Genomic DNA, 16,393 nt, shown 5'->3' on the forward strand with positions numbered 1-16,393 from the left:
TCATAGCAACCCTTTAGGGCAGAAGAGAACTGCCCTGTAGGGTTTCCAAGGCTGAAATCTGCAAAGGCAGACTGCCACGTCTTTCTCCTGTGGAGCAACTCGTGGGTTTGAAGCACTGACATTTCAGTTAGCAGCTGAGAGCTTAACCACTGCACCACGAGGGCTTCTTAAACGAAAGTACAGTTATCAAAATAAGGAGATTAATATTTATGCAATATTTATTTAATCTGGAGTTCCTGGGTTGTGCAAACAGTTAAGTGCTCGCCTACTAACCGGAAGGTTGGTGGTTCGAACCCACCCAGAGATGCCTCAGAAGACAGGCCTAGCAATCTGCCTCCAAAAGGTCACACAGCCTTGACAACCCTACGGAGCGTCATTCTACTCTGAAATACATGGAGTCACCATGGATCAGAATCAACTCGACTGCAACGAACAACAATTATCTGTAGATTTTATTCAGCTTTTGCCAATCTTCTTAATATATTTTATGATAAAAGAAAATTTAGGATCATTTATCACATTGAATTTTCATATCTTTTAAGTTTTTCAAAAATCTGGACCAGTTATTTTTTAGAGTTCCCTTCAGTTTGGGTTTATCTGATGTTTCTCATTATTAGATTCATATTTTGCGTTTGTGGAAGCAATACCATAGATATAATACAGTGTTTTTCTCAGTTGCATGCCCATTTTTAGCAAGTGATAGATTTTTATTGAATTGACCTGATATATTTGGTCATAAGGCAAAAAGAAACCTTAAAAAGCACATTCCTTTGATATTTGTGAGAAGGTACTTTGAATTCCATCGTTATATCTGAGCAGATATTTTGCTATACTAGTCCCACATGTTTCTCTGTGTGCAGACACATTATACTACTAATGATTGAAAATCAGTTCTCTAGCAAACATAAACTTATTAATCTAGAAAGTCTGCCATGATCCAGTAGATAGCTAATCACCAGGGGGTATTACAACTTTTGGGTAAACTCTAACATATTTTATATGTTAATACAGTTCTAGCCACAGAAACACTCTAAGTTTGTTAGAATTTTAGGAACCATGAGCTAATGATGACAGAAATAATAATTAGCAGTTGTTAGGTGCCGTCAAGTTGGTTCCGACTTACAGCAACACTATATACAACAGAACAAAACACTGCCCGGTGGTTTAAAATTATGCTTTCATTGTTACAGTTATTAAAGAAAGCAATTATCATAAATTTTAGTTAGTATTTGTTATGATTTTAATATTGCAACATTTTTTACATGGTCAGTAATCCAGTTTGTAGAGATTAACTCAATATAAAATATTAAAAATTAACTTAGCCTAAAATGACAAAAACAGTTCTCAAATTTCGACATTATTAAATAGGTGCTATTTTAGCTCCAGAACTCCTTTTAAAACTTTTTCAGGATCCTTTGTAGAACTGGAGTTTTTTAATAAGAGAGTTATCATCAGGCTGGGGAAAAATTATTCAGGAGAACTATTCCCCTGAATAAATAAATATTTCTGCAAACGACTCACAAACCTAGAGTTTTATGAGATGATAACTGACCCTTTCCTGACACAGACCCACTCAGAAAAGATCCTTTCTAAAATAATTACAAATTCCTGGGCTACCAGTGTTGCTAGCTAGTAAATGACAAGTGTTTCTTAGCTGAAGGATGTCTAAAAATTTGTTACGACGGGCAAATGCTCTAGTATCAATCCTTATCTAGCAATCAAAGGTGAATATGATGAAAAAGGATGGAGAATTAGGAGAGAATAAAGTTGAAATTTGCATTGTAAGTTTTCTGAGCCTCAGTGTTTTCATCAGTAAGCAAGGGTAAAAATACACACCTTATGGGACTTTTCTGAGGTTCGCGTAAGATAATGCATACAAAGCATGGTTCAATAAATGTTTATTTCTTCTTTGTATACTCCCTTCAGCCAAAATATATGTATGTGAAAACACAACATTGAATACTTATTAGTTAAAATGTAGTTTTGTCTACTTTATAGTTTAACAAATATATTGAAAAATCTTTAACATTAAGAATTTAATTCAAATTAGAAGATAACCATGTGTCAATATCTTATAGTCACTCTGCAGATGCTGTACAAGCTAAAAACTTCTAAAGTATTTGAAAAACAGAAGGTAGGAGAAGGAAAACAAACATGTGAAATTGTAGAGGAAGATCCATATGCCATTCAGATGATTTACTGGTGTCCAGAGAGCAGAATATTGTGTGTGTCAGGAGTCTCTGCGTATGTCATCATTTATAAATTCAGCAGACATGAAATTACAACAGAAATAGTGGTAAGTTATTTAAAATTGAACTTTCACATTTATAGTTATTTTAAAAAAAATTATAGATTTTGGCTAGTGATTAGTTTTAAGCCGTTCAGATTGCAATACATAGCCAGTAATCCAGTTCATAGGATTCTTAATTATTTTTGTTATTCAGTATAATATATTAAAAAATAATTTGGCCTGAAATAAGCAATTCTCTATCAAAACTTGATATTATTAAATAAGATGATTTATGCCTATAGGTTTTATACAGTTATTGTTTTATTTTTATGCATAGATGTCAAATTAATACAGGCTTAGTTCTATACCTTGATTAAATTTTTAAAAGTTTATCTGATTTGTATTTTGTCAGCTAACTGCCACAAAAGATTACTTCTCAGTTAGGATAAGATTACTTTCAGTGATTTTATATGTATATATATAATTTTTTATGTAGTAGAAACAATTATGGGGCTGCCTTACCAATCTTAACTTTTAAAATGATGAAATAATTTGATCATTATCCAAAATAATGACACTTATATACGATAAAATTAAATCTAAGTTAAGCCACCCATAGATGATTGGTCTTTCTGCCCAAACCATTTTTACCACTTTACCAAGAGATATTTTTTATTACATGCTTGTGTATGACTGCTTGTACCTCAACAGCTAAAATTAAGTATCACCTTTTTATAGTATATTAGTTAAAAGTCCAGGCTTTGGAATCAGATAAACTTGAATTTTAATTCTGGCTTTAAAATTGAATAATTATATCACTCTGAGCAAGTCATTAGGCTGGCTAGTCAATAGTAGAGTCTCATCACCTATATAATTTCTGTGGAAATAAAATGGAAAACAATAAAATGGAAGTAATAATACCAATTATATCAATTATATAGGATTCTTGTGAGAATTATATAAAGTCATTGTAATAGGGTCTAAACACAGTAAGCACTCAACGATTGCTAATTTTGTCACTAGTATTTATTTTGTAGTGTAAAGATAATTGTAACAATCATTGATATTCCTTTATTCACTACCTCATAATGACATTTTTTCATAAGGAGTTTTCATCCTCCAAACGTGTTGTAAATCATATGTTTATACTATAAAATCTGTCTTAATTGAAATTTTTTTTTAATTTTTATTTGCTTTAAGTGAAAGTTTACAAACCAAGTCTTTCTCTCATACAAAAGCTTATATACACTTTGCTGTGTATTTCTAGTTGTGCTCCCTCTAATGAGACAGCACACTCCTTCCCTCCACTCTATTTTGTGTCCTTTTGGCCAGCTTCTGACCCCCTCTGCCCTCGCATCTGCTCTCCAGATAGGAGCTGACCACATGGTCTCATGTGTTTACTTGATCCAAGAAGCTCATTCTTCACCAGTGTCATTGTCTATCCCATAGTCCAGTCCAATCCCTGTCTGAAGAGTTGGCTTTGGGAATGGTTCCTGTCTTGGGCTAACAGAAGGTCTGGGGACCGTGACCTCCAGGGTCCTTCTAGTCTCAGACCATTAAGTCTGGTGTTTTTATGAAAATTTGGGATCTGCATCCCACTGCTCTCCTGCTCACTCGGGGGTTCTCTATTGTGTTCCCTGTCAAGGCAATCATCAGTTGTAGCCAGGCACCATCTAGTTCTTCTGGTCTCAGGCTGATGTAGTCTCTGATTATGTGGCCCTTTCTGTCTCTTGGGCTCATAATTACCTTGTGTCTTTGGTGTTCTTCATTCTCTTTTTTTCCTGGTGGGTTGAGACCAATTGATGCATCTTAGATGGCCACTTGCTTGCATTTAACACCCCAGACGCCACTCTCCAAAGTGGGATGCAGAATGTTTTCTTAATAGATTTTATTACGCCAATTGACTTAGATGTCCCCTGAAACCATGGTCCCCAAAACCCCACCCCTGCTACGCTGGCCTTCGAAGTGTTCAGTTTATTCAGGAAACTTCTTGGCTTTGGTTTAGTCCAGTTGTTCTGACCTCTCCTGTATTGTGTGTTTTCTTTCCCTTCACGTAAGATAGTTCTTATCTACTATCTAATCAGTGATAAACCCTCTCCCTCCCTCCCCACTCTTGTAACAATCAAAGAATATTTTCTTCTCTGTTTAAACTATTTTTCAACTTCCTATAATAGTGGTTTCATATTTGTGCTTTTGCAGCTAGCTAATTTCACTCAGGAAATGCCTTCCAGGTTCCTCCGTGTTCTGAAATATTTCACGGATTCATCATTGTTCTTTATTGATGCGTAATATTCCGTTATGTGAATATACCATAATTTATTTACCCATTCATCTGTCGATGGGCAACTTGGTTGCTTCCATCTTTTTGCTGTTGTAAACAGTGCTGTAATGAACGTGGGTGTGCATATGTCTGTTCATGTAAAGGCTCTTATTTCTCTAGGATTTATTCCAAGGAGTGGGATTGCTGGATTGTATGGTAGTTCTATTTTTTTTAGGCAGTACAAAATTGATTTCCAAAGTAGTTGTACCATTTTACATTCTCACCAGCAGTGTATAAGTGTTCCAGTCTCTCCAGAGCTTCTCCAACTTTTATTATTTTGTGTTTTTTGGATTAATGCCAGCCTTGTTGAAGTGAGATGGAACCTCATTGTAGTTTTGATTTGCATTTCTCTAATGGTAATGATCGTGAGCATTTCCTCACGTATCTCTTAGCTACCTAAACGTCTTCTTTAGTGAAGTGCCCCTTCATATCCTTTGCCCATTTTTTAATTGGGTTATTTCTTTTTGTAGTTGAGTTTTTGCAGTATCATATAGATTTTAGAGATCAGAGGCTGATCAGAAATGTCATAGCTAAGAACTTTTTCCCAGTCTGTATGTAATCTTTTTACCCTTTTGGCGAAGCCTTTGGAGGAGCATAGATGTTTGATTTTTAGGAGCTCCCAGTTATCTGCATTATTAGTAATGTTTTATATACTGTTTATGCCATGTATTAGGGCTTCTAAGGTTTTCCCTATTTTTTCGTCCACGATCTTTATTGTTTTAGATTTTATATTTAGGTCTTTGATCCATTTTGAGTTAGTTTTTATGCATGGTGTGCGGTATGGGCCTGGTTTCATTTTTTTGCAGATGGATATCCAATTATGCAGCACTGTTTGTTAAAGAGACTGTCTTTTCCCCATTTAACTGACTTTGGGCCTTTGTCAAATGTCAGCTGCTCATATGTGGATGGATTTATGTCTGGATTCTCAATTCTGTTCCATTGGTCTATGTATCTGTTGTCGTACCAGTATCAGGCTGTTTAGACGACTGTGGCAGTATAATAGCTTCTAAAATCAGGTAGAGTGAGGCCTCCCACTTTGTTCTTTTTTTTTTAGTTATATTTTACTTTTGCGGGGCCTCTTTCCCTTCCATATGAAGTGGGTGGTTTGTTTCTCCATCTCATTCAAAGATGTCATTGGAATTTGGATCGGAATTGTGTTGTATCTATACATGGCTTTTGGTAGAATAGACATTTTTACAATGTTAGGCCTTCCTATCCATGAGCAAGGTATGGTTTTCCACTTATGCAGGTCTCTTTTAGTTTCTTGCAGTAGTGTCTTGTAGTTTTCTTGGCATAGGTCTTTTACGTCTCTGGTAAGATTTATTCCTAAGTATTTTATCTTCTTAGGGGCTACTGTAAATGCTATTGATTTGGTGATTTCCTCTTCGATGTTCTTTTTGTTGGTGTAGAGGAATCCAACTGATTTTTGTACATTTATCTTGTATCCCTACTCTCTGCTGAAGCATTAGTTTCAGTAGCTTTCTTGAGGATTCCTTAGGGTTTTCTGTGTATAAGATCATGTCATCTGCAAACAGAGATAGTTTTACTTTTTCCTTGCCAATCTGGGTGCCCTTTGTTTCTTTATCTAGCCTGCCTAATTGCTCTGGCTAAGGCTTCCAGCACAATGTTGAATAAGAGTGGTCATAAAGGACATCCTTGTCTGGCTCCCGATATCAAAGGGAATGCTTTCAGACTCTCTCCATTTAGGGTGATGTTGGCTGTTGGTTTTGTATAAATGCCCTTTATTATATTGAGGGATTTTCCTTCTATTCCTATTTTGCTGAGAGTTTTTATCATGAATGGTGTTGGACTTTGTCAAATGCCTTTTCTGCATCAATTGATAAGATCCTGTGATTCTTGTCTTTTGTTTTATTTATGTGATGGATTACATTAACTGTTTTTCTAATGTTGAACCATCCCCACATACCTGGGATGAATCCCACTTGGTCATGGTGAATTATTTTTTTGATCTGTTGTTAAATTCTATTGGCTAGAATTTTGTTGAGGATTTTTGCATCTAAGTTCATGAGGTATATAGGTCTGTAATTTGGTATCAGGGATATGCTGGCTTCAAAGAATGAGTTAGGTAGTATTCTATCCTTTTCTATGCTCTGAAATACCTTTAGTAGTAGTGGTGTTAACTCTTCTCTGAAAGTTTGGTAGAACTCTGCAGTGAAGCCATCCAGGCCAGGGCTTTTTTTGTTGTTGGGAGTTTTTTGATTACCTTTTCAATCTCTTCTTTTGTTATGGGTCTATTTAGTTGTTCTATCTCTGTTTGTGTTAGTTTAGGGAAGGTAGTGTCTTTCTAGGAAATCATCCATTTCTTCTAGGTTTCCAAATTTGTTAGAGTATAATTTTTCGTACTAATCTGATACGATTCTTTTAATTTCAGTTCGGCCTGTTGTAATATCGCCCCCCTCATTTCTTATTCTAGTTATTTGCTTCCTCTCCTGTTTTCTTTTGTCAGTTCGGCCAATGGTTTATCAGTTTTGTTGATTTTTTTCAGAGACCCAGCTTTTGATCTTGTTAATTCCTTCAGTTGTTTTTCTATTTCATTTAGTTCTGCTCTAATTTTTATTATTTATTTTCTTCTGGTGCCTGTGGGTTTCTTGTGTTGCTCTGTGTCTATTTGTTCAAGTTGTAGGGATAGTTCTTTGATTTTGGCCCTTTCTTCTTTTTGGTTGTGTGCATTTATTGATATAAATTGACCTCTGAGCCCTGCTTTTGCTCTGTCCCAAAGGTTCTGATAGGAAGTGTTTTCATTCTCACTGGATTCTCTGAATTTCTTTATTCCATCCTTAATATCTTCTATAATCCAGTCTTTTTTGAGCAGGGTATTGTTCAGTTTCCAGGTGTTTGATTTATTTTCCCTGCTTTTCCTGTTATTGATTTACACTTTTATGGCCTTATGGTCAGAGAAGATGCTTTGTACTATTTCAATGTTTTGGATTCTGCTAAGGCTTGTTTTATGACCTAATATGTGGTCTATTCTAAAGAATGTTTCATGTGCACTAGAAAAGAAAGTATAGTTGGTTGCTGTTGGGTGGAGTGTTCTGTATATGTCTATGAGGTCAAGTTGGTAGCTTGTGGCATTTAGATCTTCCGTGTCTTTATTAAGATTCTTTCTGGATGTCCTGTCCTTCACCAAAAGTGGTGTGTTGAAGTCTTCTACTATAATTGTGGACCTATCTCACTTTTCAATGCTGATAGAGTTTGTTTTGTGTATCTTGCTGCCCTGTCATTGGGTGCATAAATATTTAATATGGCTTTATCTTCTTGGTATATTATCCCTTTAGTCATTATAGAGTGTCCTTCCTTATCCTTTATGATGGATTAAACCCTATTTTGTTAGAAATTAATATTGCCACTCCTGCTCAGTTTTGATTGTTGTTTGCTTGGTATTTTTTTTTTCCGTCCTTTGAGTTTCAGTCTATTCGTGTCTCTAAGTCTAAGGTGTGTCTCTTGTAGGCAGCGTATAGACGGATCTTGTTTTTTAATCCATTCTGCCACTCTCTGTCTCTTTATTGGTGCATTTAGTCCATTTACATTCAGGGTAATTATGGGTAGGTATGAATTTAGTGCTGTCATTTTGATGTCTTTTTTTGTGCGTTGTTGACAGTTTCTTTCTCCCAGTTAATTTTATGTGCTGAGTAGATTATCTTTATATGTTGTCCTTTCCTTATATTCATTATTGTTGATTTTGTTTCTGCTGAGTCTCTATTTTTTTCTTGGATTTTATTTTGATGAGTAGGATAGTTTGTCCCCTTTGTGGTTACCTTATTATTTACCCCTATTTTTCTAAATTTAAACCTAACTTTTATTTCTTTGTATCACCATATCTTCCTCTCTGTATGGAAGATCTATGATTACATTTCGTAGTCCCTCTTTATTGTTTTAATGTTGTCTTCTTTTATATAATAACATTGCTGTTACTCTGTTTTGAACTTTTTTTTTTTTTTTTTAAATCTTGCTTTGTTTTTTGATTTCCCTGTCTGGGTTGACTGCTGGTTGCACTGCCCAGTTGCCTAGTCTTGGGTTGATACCTGATATTATTGATTTTCTAACCAAAGAACTCCCTTTAGTATTTCTTGTAGTTTTGGTTTGGTTTTAACAAATTCCCTAAACTTCTGTTTATCTTGAAATGTCCTAATTTCACCTTCATATTTAAGAGACAGTTTTGCTGGATATATGATTCTTGGCTGGTCATTTTTTTTCCTTCAGTACTTTATATAAGTCATCCCACTGCCTTCTTGCTTGCATGGTTTTTGCTAAGTAGTCCAAACTTATTCTTACTGACTCTCCTTTGTAGGTGAATTTTTGTTTATCCATAGCTGCTCTTAAAATTCTCACTTTATCTTTGATTTTGGCAAGTTTGATTATAATATGTCTTGGTGACTTTCTTTTAGGATCTACCTTTATGTGGAGTTTGATGACCATCTTGGATAGATATCTTCTCATTCATAATATCAGCAAAGCTTTCTGCCAAAAAATCTTCAAGAATTCTCTCTGCATTTTCTGTTATTCCTTCCTGTTCTGCTGCTTCAGTCACTCGTAGGTTATTTCTCTTGATAGAGTCCCACATGATTCTTAGGGTTTCTTCATTTTTTTTTTAATTCTTTTATCTGATTTTTCTTCAAATACATTGGTGCCAAGTGCTTTATCTTCAGTCTCACCAGTTTTGCCTTCCACTTGCTCAATTCTGCTCCTCTGACTTTCTATTGAGTTGTCTAATGGTTTAATTTTATTGTTAATCTTCTGAATTTCTAATTGCTGTCTCTCTGTGGATTCTTGCAGCTTATTAAATTTTTCATTATGCTCTTGAGTAACATTTTTAATTTCTTCAACTGCTTTACCTGTGTGTTCCTTGGCTTGTTCTATGTATTCCCTGATCTCGTTCCTGATGTCTTGAAGAGTTCTGTATATTAATCTTTTTATTCTGCATCCAGTAATTCCAGGAAGGCACCTTCATCCAGAAGATCCCTTGATTTTTTGTCCTGAGAGCTTGTTGAAGTGATCATGGCCTGCTTCTTTATGTGATTTGATATTGACTGTTGTCTCTAAGCCATCGATAAGTTATTGTGTTAGTTTATTTTATGTTTGCTTACTCTATTGTAGCTTCTTGCTTTGTTTTGTTTTGATATGTCCAAATAGGTTGCGTGAGTGAGCTAACTTGATTATTTTCACCTTTGAAGCTCTAACATCCTGTCACCAGATGGCTAGAGCTGTTATCAAGTATATGAGCCTAGGAGTCCATTCTCTTTTCTTGTATGGTTTCAGCTTAGGTGTCCAGGTAGTTGGTCATCAGGTGTGTGGTACAGGCTCTGTCCTATAGTCTTAAAGAGGCAGGGGTGATTGGCGTAGGTACCAGTATCTGATTGCAGCAGGGGGTCACACTCTGAACAAGGCAGGGGGCTGACAACCATCCGCCAAGTGTCTGTGAGGAAAGTTCATCCTTGTTCCTTAGAGCACACAGGTGGGTGGGTTCTGCATACAGACCATGGGCACCCAGTGCTTTTGGTTCTAAGGATTGAGAGGTACCAGTTATCCTTGGACCACTGTCATGGGTGTCTGGGTGACCTGAGTGGAGCCACTGGTCCTTAGGCCCCTGATATGGGTAGGTGAGGACCCTGTTTAATAGGCAAAGTGGTATCAAACATCAAACACCCACTTCTCCACCACATAGCTGAAACAGTTGCAGTCTGCCAACACGGGCCTATTCTCCTGAAATAGGCCCACACAGGTCCATGAGGGGGGAAAGGTATTTAAGGTCCATGGACCGTTTATGCCTGGACAGGAGAAGCTTCTGTCCTGAGCTCCCCGCGTTAGTGGAGCTGGCAGATTATCTTTTCCCCAGTTGCGAATTTATTCCTTCTCCAAGGCCAGGAGAATGGCTCAGAGTGTATAACAGAACCTGTCTTAGGCCCAGGGAAATCGACAGCCACCGAAGCTGGCTTGGGGGTGGGGGGGCATGGTAAAATACATGTGTGTACTTTTGCCGAGAACGCCATTCTTGTCTGGTTCCAGAGGTGTGAGTAGGCTGTGCGGCTAGCTGTTTTTCCCTGAGGAAACTGGTCGAATGCTACCACCAGCCTGCTGCAGCATGAGGGTTCCCGGCAATTCAGGTCCGGCAACCTCTCTCCGCTTCTGAACAATCTCCCTTCTCCTGCCACGCAGTCCATTTTCTAACTTTGCCTTTGATGTTCAGGGCTCCTAGCATGTCATAAATATAATCATTTCACTTCTTTTTTGGGTCTTTGTTGTAAAAGGTTCACCAGAAGCATCTGACTACTCCGCCGTCTTAGCCCCACCTCCACAGTCTTAATTGAAGTATTTAATGCAGTCATAAAGTACTTAATTTTAAAACTTTTTGTTTAAAAAAAAGTTTTTGGGTCATCTTTGAATTCCTATAAAATTACCACATGCTTTTCATTAACCATTCTGACAAAGCTAATGACATTAAACATGTAATTGCTAAACTAATGAAGCGAACAACAGAAAAAATTAATTTCTTTTGGAAAAAATTTACTGAATTAATCCAAAGTCAAAACTGTATGAAAGTGTTTTTAAACAATAAAACCTCTTGCCATAGGGTTGATTCCAAGTCATGGCAACCCTATCTGCTACAGAGAAGAACTGAGCTCTATAGGGTTTTCTTGGATGTAATCTTTATGGAAGTAGATGGCTAGGACTTTTTTTTGGCACCGCTAGGTGACTTCAAACCTCCAACCTTTTGATTAGTAGGCAAGCACAAACTGCTTATCTCACCCAGGAACCTGCTGTGAACAATAAAGCCCTTTACAAATAATAATTTGGGTTTTTTTAATATAAATACATATATATGCATGTATATACACACACATAGTAGAGTACGTGTATGTATATAAACGGATCAACCATTCAGCTGTCATCAAGTTGATTTAGATTCATATATATTCACATGCACACTTTACACAAACACACACACACGCAGTTTAATTTCTTTCATTGGAATAACCATAACTAATTTTTTAGTCTAAATTTATCATATACTGAACTGTAATTTATACTTTACTTTAAAGAATATTAATTATATAGAAACTTTGTCTCCACCTATATTTTTGCTATAATTTTGAAAAATTAAAAAATATTCTACTTTTATGGTTGCCATGTGAATATTCTGTATATTCCATATAATTCACTATTTGATTCAGTTTGTGGTAGTGCTCAACTCTATAATAAATTGACTTTATTAATCTGAAAAAATCTTATTACTAGTTCCTGCAAAATTTAATGTGATGATTTATTGTTATGACTTAGATCGAATTAAAACTGATTTTTTTTTCAGTCATTAGAAGTACGACTTCAGTACGATGTCGAAGATATTATTACCCCTGAAACAGAAACAAGTCCTCCGTTTCCAGATCTCTCATCCCACCTTCCTTCAAGGAGTCTTTCTGGGAGCACTAACACTGTGGCTAGCGAGGGAGTAGCAAAGGACAGTATCCCATGCCTCAGGTAAGAGTTGCTATCAAACTTTAAAACAATAAATAAATGATATAATTCTGTGAAACTGAGCCAAATAAAATCACTTTTCTCTTTTATGAAGTTGTTGTCAAGCTGTCTGTAATCCTCCAAGGAGTACTGTGGTTCCTTTAAAGATCCGTGGAAAGCACAAGGCTTTCATCCTTCACTCGCTTGTTAATATACAGTAAAGCCTGCAATAGCCAGAACGTGTGCGATGTGAAACCCGTCAGAGAAAAAAACCTCATATACTTTCCACTAAAATGAGCAATAGAAAAGTGTTAAGACTGCACCCTGTCAAAGGCAGAAAACTTGCGAGACCTGGAAAAACAAGGGAGTTCTGTCAGGTTCCAGCTCTCATGGGTTTCACTGTATTTATTTCCCAGAAATACCCTAAAGAAAATATGACTTTAATAGATGGGGGAGAGTTTGGCAGGGCAGAAACTTGCTTGGTATTTTCCAGTTGACAAAGTATATATAGGAAGTTACTTCAGACCTCTCAGAATAAAAAAGAAAACCAAGAATACTGACTTGAATGAGAGCACTATGCTAGAAAACGGATTTCTCTTGTGATTGCTAGGATATTGCATGGTGTTTCTTTTTCTCTTTTTAAACTGATGCTATTTTTTATCTAGTAATAAACTATGGTCTTTCAGTATACCTAAATAAAATCTAGTGTCATAATCAAATCAAACTTAAACTCATTGTAATGTTTATCCTAATTGTTTAGGTGTTGTCTGGTAAGGGTATATAAGTTCACAGTTCTCCTAAATTACTATTTCCTACTTTTACTGTTACACAGTTAAATCAAATTTTCCTAGTCTTAGCTGGTGGGAGAATTGAGCCTAAGCAGAGAATTTGTCTGAGCTTTTTGTGAAAATACATGAATCTACTACTTCAGGAACTTTAGAGAGATCGTTCCTTCATTTGTTATGAAAAACACTAATGGAAAATTTAGAAAGAAGATTTCAGGAGCCAAAACCAGTTTACCATACAGTTAGCAGTTGCTATCCTTGTGTAATTGTATACCGCCCCCCACCCAACCTGAATCTTTTCTTGTGAAGTAAAAAGAGGAAATATAAGCAGGTATTGAGAGGAAATCGACAAAGAGGAAACATCAGAAAATTTTCACTAATGGAAGACACTCATAATGTTTGCTTATTTAAACTTTATACTACTCTCTCCTATAGGGTCGCTATGAGTCGGAATCGACTCGATGGCAGTGGGTTTGGTTTTTTGGCTTTTCAGTCTAAAATATGTTATAATTTTACATATTTAATTTTCCTTTTATTATCACTTTGTTTCATTTAATTGATTTCTGTTAATGAAAACTATAAAAAAGAACAAAGTTTAGCAAAGCTCAAGAAAACACTGTAGATTGATTTGTTTTATTTTCTAAGAAGGCCCACCGTTAAAGTCTAAGTCATCTAATGAACTAAATGTTTATTGATAAAATTTTAAAAAATTTAAAAATAAGGATGAGAGACAAACCAGTGAAATCTGCAAAGATTAGGTAGTGGAGATGAAGTAAACAATAACAAGTGTTAAAGCGTAACAGAATAGAAACATTTGTTGTTGACTTGAAAAGTAGTGGAAACAATCTTAAAGATAATCAAGAGAGCCGAAAGAAAAAAAATTAATATCCTATTTTAGGTATATAAACTCATAGGGACCTGAGCAAAATTGATCCAAGTGTATCATTCTGTGAATTACATTCTGTTACAAGTGGTTCTTGAATTGCGTATAATCCATGCTTTGCTAAATTATATGTTTATATACATCCCTAAGCTACCTTTCCTTTGCTGAAATTATACTCCCATAATTAGCTAATGAATAAGCATTTCAACTAGCCAACTGTTCATTTTGGCAGTATTACAATTCTTATTAATATGCACGTAATTTTCCTTTGTGCTTCCTAGTGTATAAAATGAATGGCCATTGTAGGCCTCATTAAGAAAGTGAGATTTAAATTTTTAAAAAAGTGAAGGAGGTGAGAAAGTTAACCAAATGAATATCCGGTGAAAGTGATTTCCCGGAAGAAAACTGCTATAACAAATGTCGGTGTAGATAGAAAAAGGCAGCAGTGTGGGGGTGGGAGATGAAGGGTAGTAGCAGATGAAGTAAGATAGGTAATAGAGAACCAGAGCATATAGGACCTTGTAGGGTATTGTAAGGACCTTGAGTTTCATTCTGAATTAAATGGGGAGTTATTGTAGGGTTTTAAGCAGAGATGCGACACAGTCAAACAAATTTTAAAAGAAATGTTTTAATGGCTGTATTGAAAATGGATTTTGGTATGGAAGTTAAGGGTGGAAGCTGGGAGGCTATTGCAGTAAACAAATTTGAGATGGTGTTAGGGCTGCCAGACTTAGCAAATACAAATACAGGATGACCAATTAAATTTGAATTTCAGCTAAACAATTGACATTTTTTAAATATAAGTATTCCTAATATTGCATGGGACATACTTACCCTCAAAAGTTATTTGTTGTTTATTTGAAATTCAAATTTAACTGAGCATCCTATATTTTTATTTGGCAACTATAACTAGGGTAGCAGCAGTAGAGCGGTAAAGTGGTAATATCTAGATATACATTTTAAAGTAACATCAACAGCATTTGATAATGGATTGGATTTGAGGTATGACATAAAGATATTAGTCAAAGATGATTTTAAGGTGTTTTTTTTTTTTGACTGAATAACTAGAAAAAAAAAAGAATGGCCATATTATCAACTGAAGCAGCAAAAGCTGCAGACAGACGGAGCAGTCTTGGAGGGAAAGAAGAAATTCAGGTTTTGGATATATGAACTCAAGTTAGGAGATAGGTCATTTTCTAGTGTTATGTTTATAATTTATATGTATGTAAGAAACATTACTTAAGAAAAATAATTATATAAAATTAATGTAAAATTATTTTAAATAAAAAAATTGTAAAGGAAAATAAAATAAATTAAAAAAAGGAAATGATGAAGGCCAGTCGAAGCTGTGGATTTGAATGACTGAAAAGCTACTTAAAGAAATAACTAAGTTACACAAGAGGCTCAATGTATTTTGAGAAAGCTAGAAGATATTGTCCACCAGTGTGCCGCCCCCAGTAACTGGTGTGGTGTATTTCTACAGGAAGATTCTGTATTAATTCTCCAGGTAAGCATGAGCATGCTTATTTAAACTGTATGCTCTAAAAGCAGTAAAGTAATTATTTTTTCTCTTTTTACTAGTGTTAAGACTCGTCCAGTGCGGATGCCTCCAGGATATCAAGCAGAACTTGTTATTCAGTTGGTGTGGGTGGATGGTGAACCTCCCCAGCAGATCACTAGCCTTTCTGTAAGCTCAGCCTATGGAATGTAAGTAACTAAACATTCTTTCTGATTTATATTAGTCAATATGTTTGATATATTTAGATGCTTCTTTTAAAATAGTAAGTGCAATCCTAAAAAATAGAAAGAAGTCCTTGCCAGTATTTTTATTACTTTAGACTTGGTATAAGAAAAATAATAATTTAAATATAAACTATGGTTATTTGTCCTTTCTTGATGTCAAGCTTGTGATCATGTCCCCACCTTTGATGTTATTAGGAGGTTGTTAGGATGTAATAATGTAATAAAATGTAATAATTTTTACAGTTATGCTAGTCCTTTTCATTATATCTGTGTCTCTTATGTCTTTTATTTGTTTTCATATCTTCTATCTGTTGCTTCCTTATGTCTCATTTTGGATATTTTCTTCTGACTTGCCTTTTAGCATTCAGTAATCCCTCTTTAACTGTGTCTAATCTGCTGGTAGATCTACCCATGGAATTCCGTTTCAATCATTTTATTTTTAGTTCTAGACCTTCCGTTTGGTTCTTTTTATAGACTCCCATTTTCTTCCTGCATTTTTAGTCTCGTCTTTTATTTCCTTGAACATGTTGAATATAGTCATTTTATATGTGTATTTGATAACCTTATATCTGATACCTATTGTCTATTATCTCTCGGTATTTGGTCACATTATTTGGTCACGTGTATTTTCTTCATGTATGCTGTCTTATCTGTTGTTTTTGTATTTATTGGGATATGAACATTATGTAAATAACATTGTAGAGATAATTTGAGGTTCTGGATAATGGTGTCTTTCTACAGAAAATATTTACATTTCCTCTGGAAAGCTAGGTTAAAAGGCAATAGAAAACGCAGATCAACATAATCCAGTCCGATATCATATCTTTGAGAGTTGAGATTTTTGTTTGTTTTTTTATCATGGTAAAATATCTGTAACAAAAAATGCCATTTTAGCCATTTTTAAGTATATAATTCAGTAACATTAACTTCACAGTGTTGTACAACCATAACCACTATTTATT

General features: G+C 35.3%; 1 protein-coding gene across 1 annotated transcript in view; it reads left to right on the top strand.

The window, feature by feature from the left end:
* Positions 1–16,393, top strand: part of STXBP5L (syntaxin binding protein 5L) — a 369,977-nt gene that overhangs the window by 248,425 nt on the left and 105,159 nt on the right. Inside the window, exons 16-18 of the mRNA XM_064286653.1 lie at positions 2,079–2,296; positions 11,875–12,044; positions 15,270–15,395. Of these exons, the coding sequence (XP_064142723.1) occupies positions 2,079–2,296; positions 11,875–12,044; positions 15,270–15,395 (514 nt within the window). The remainder of the gene's footprint in view (positions 1–2,078; positions 2,297–11,874; positions 12,045–15,269; positions 15,396–16,393) is intronic.

This window comes from Loxodonta africana, chromosome 1 (genome assembly GCF_030014295.1).
Source record: "Loxodonta africana isolate mLoxAfr1 chromosome 1, mLoxAfr1.hap2, whole genome shotgun sequence".
Classification (NCBI taxonomy): Eukaryota; Metazoa; Chordata; class Mammalia; order Proboscidea; family Elephantidae; genus Loxodonta; species Loxodonta africana.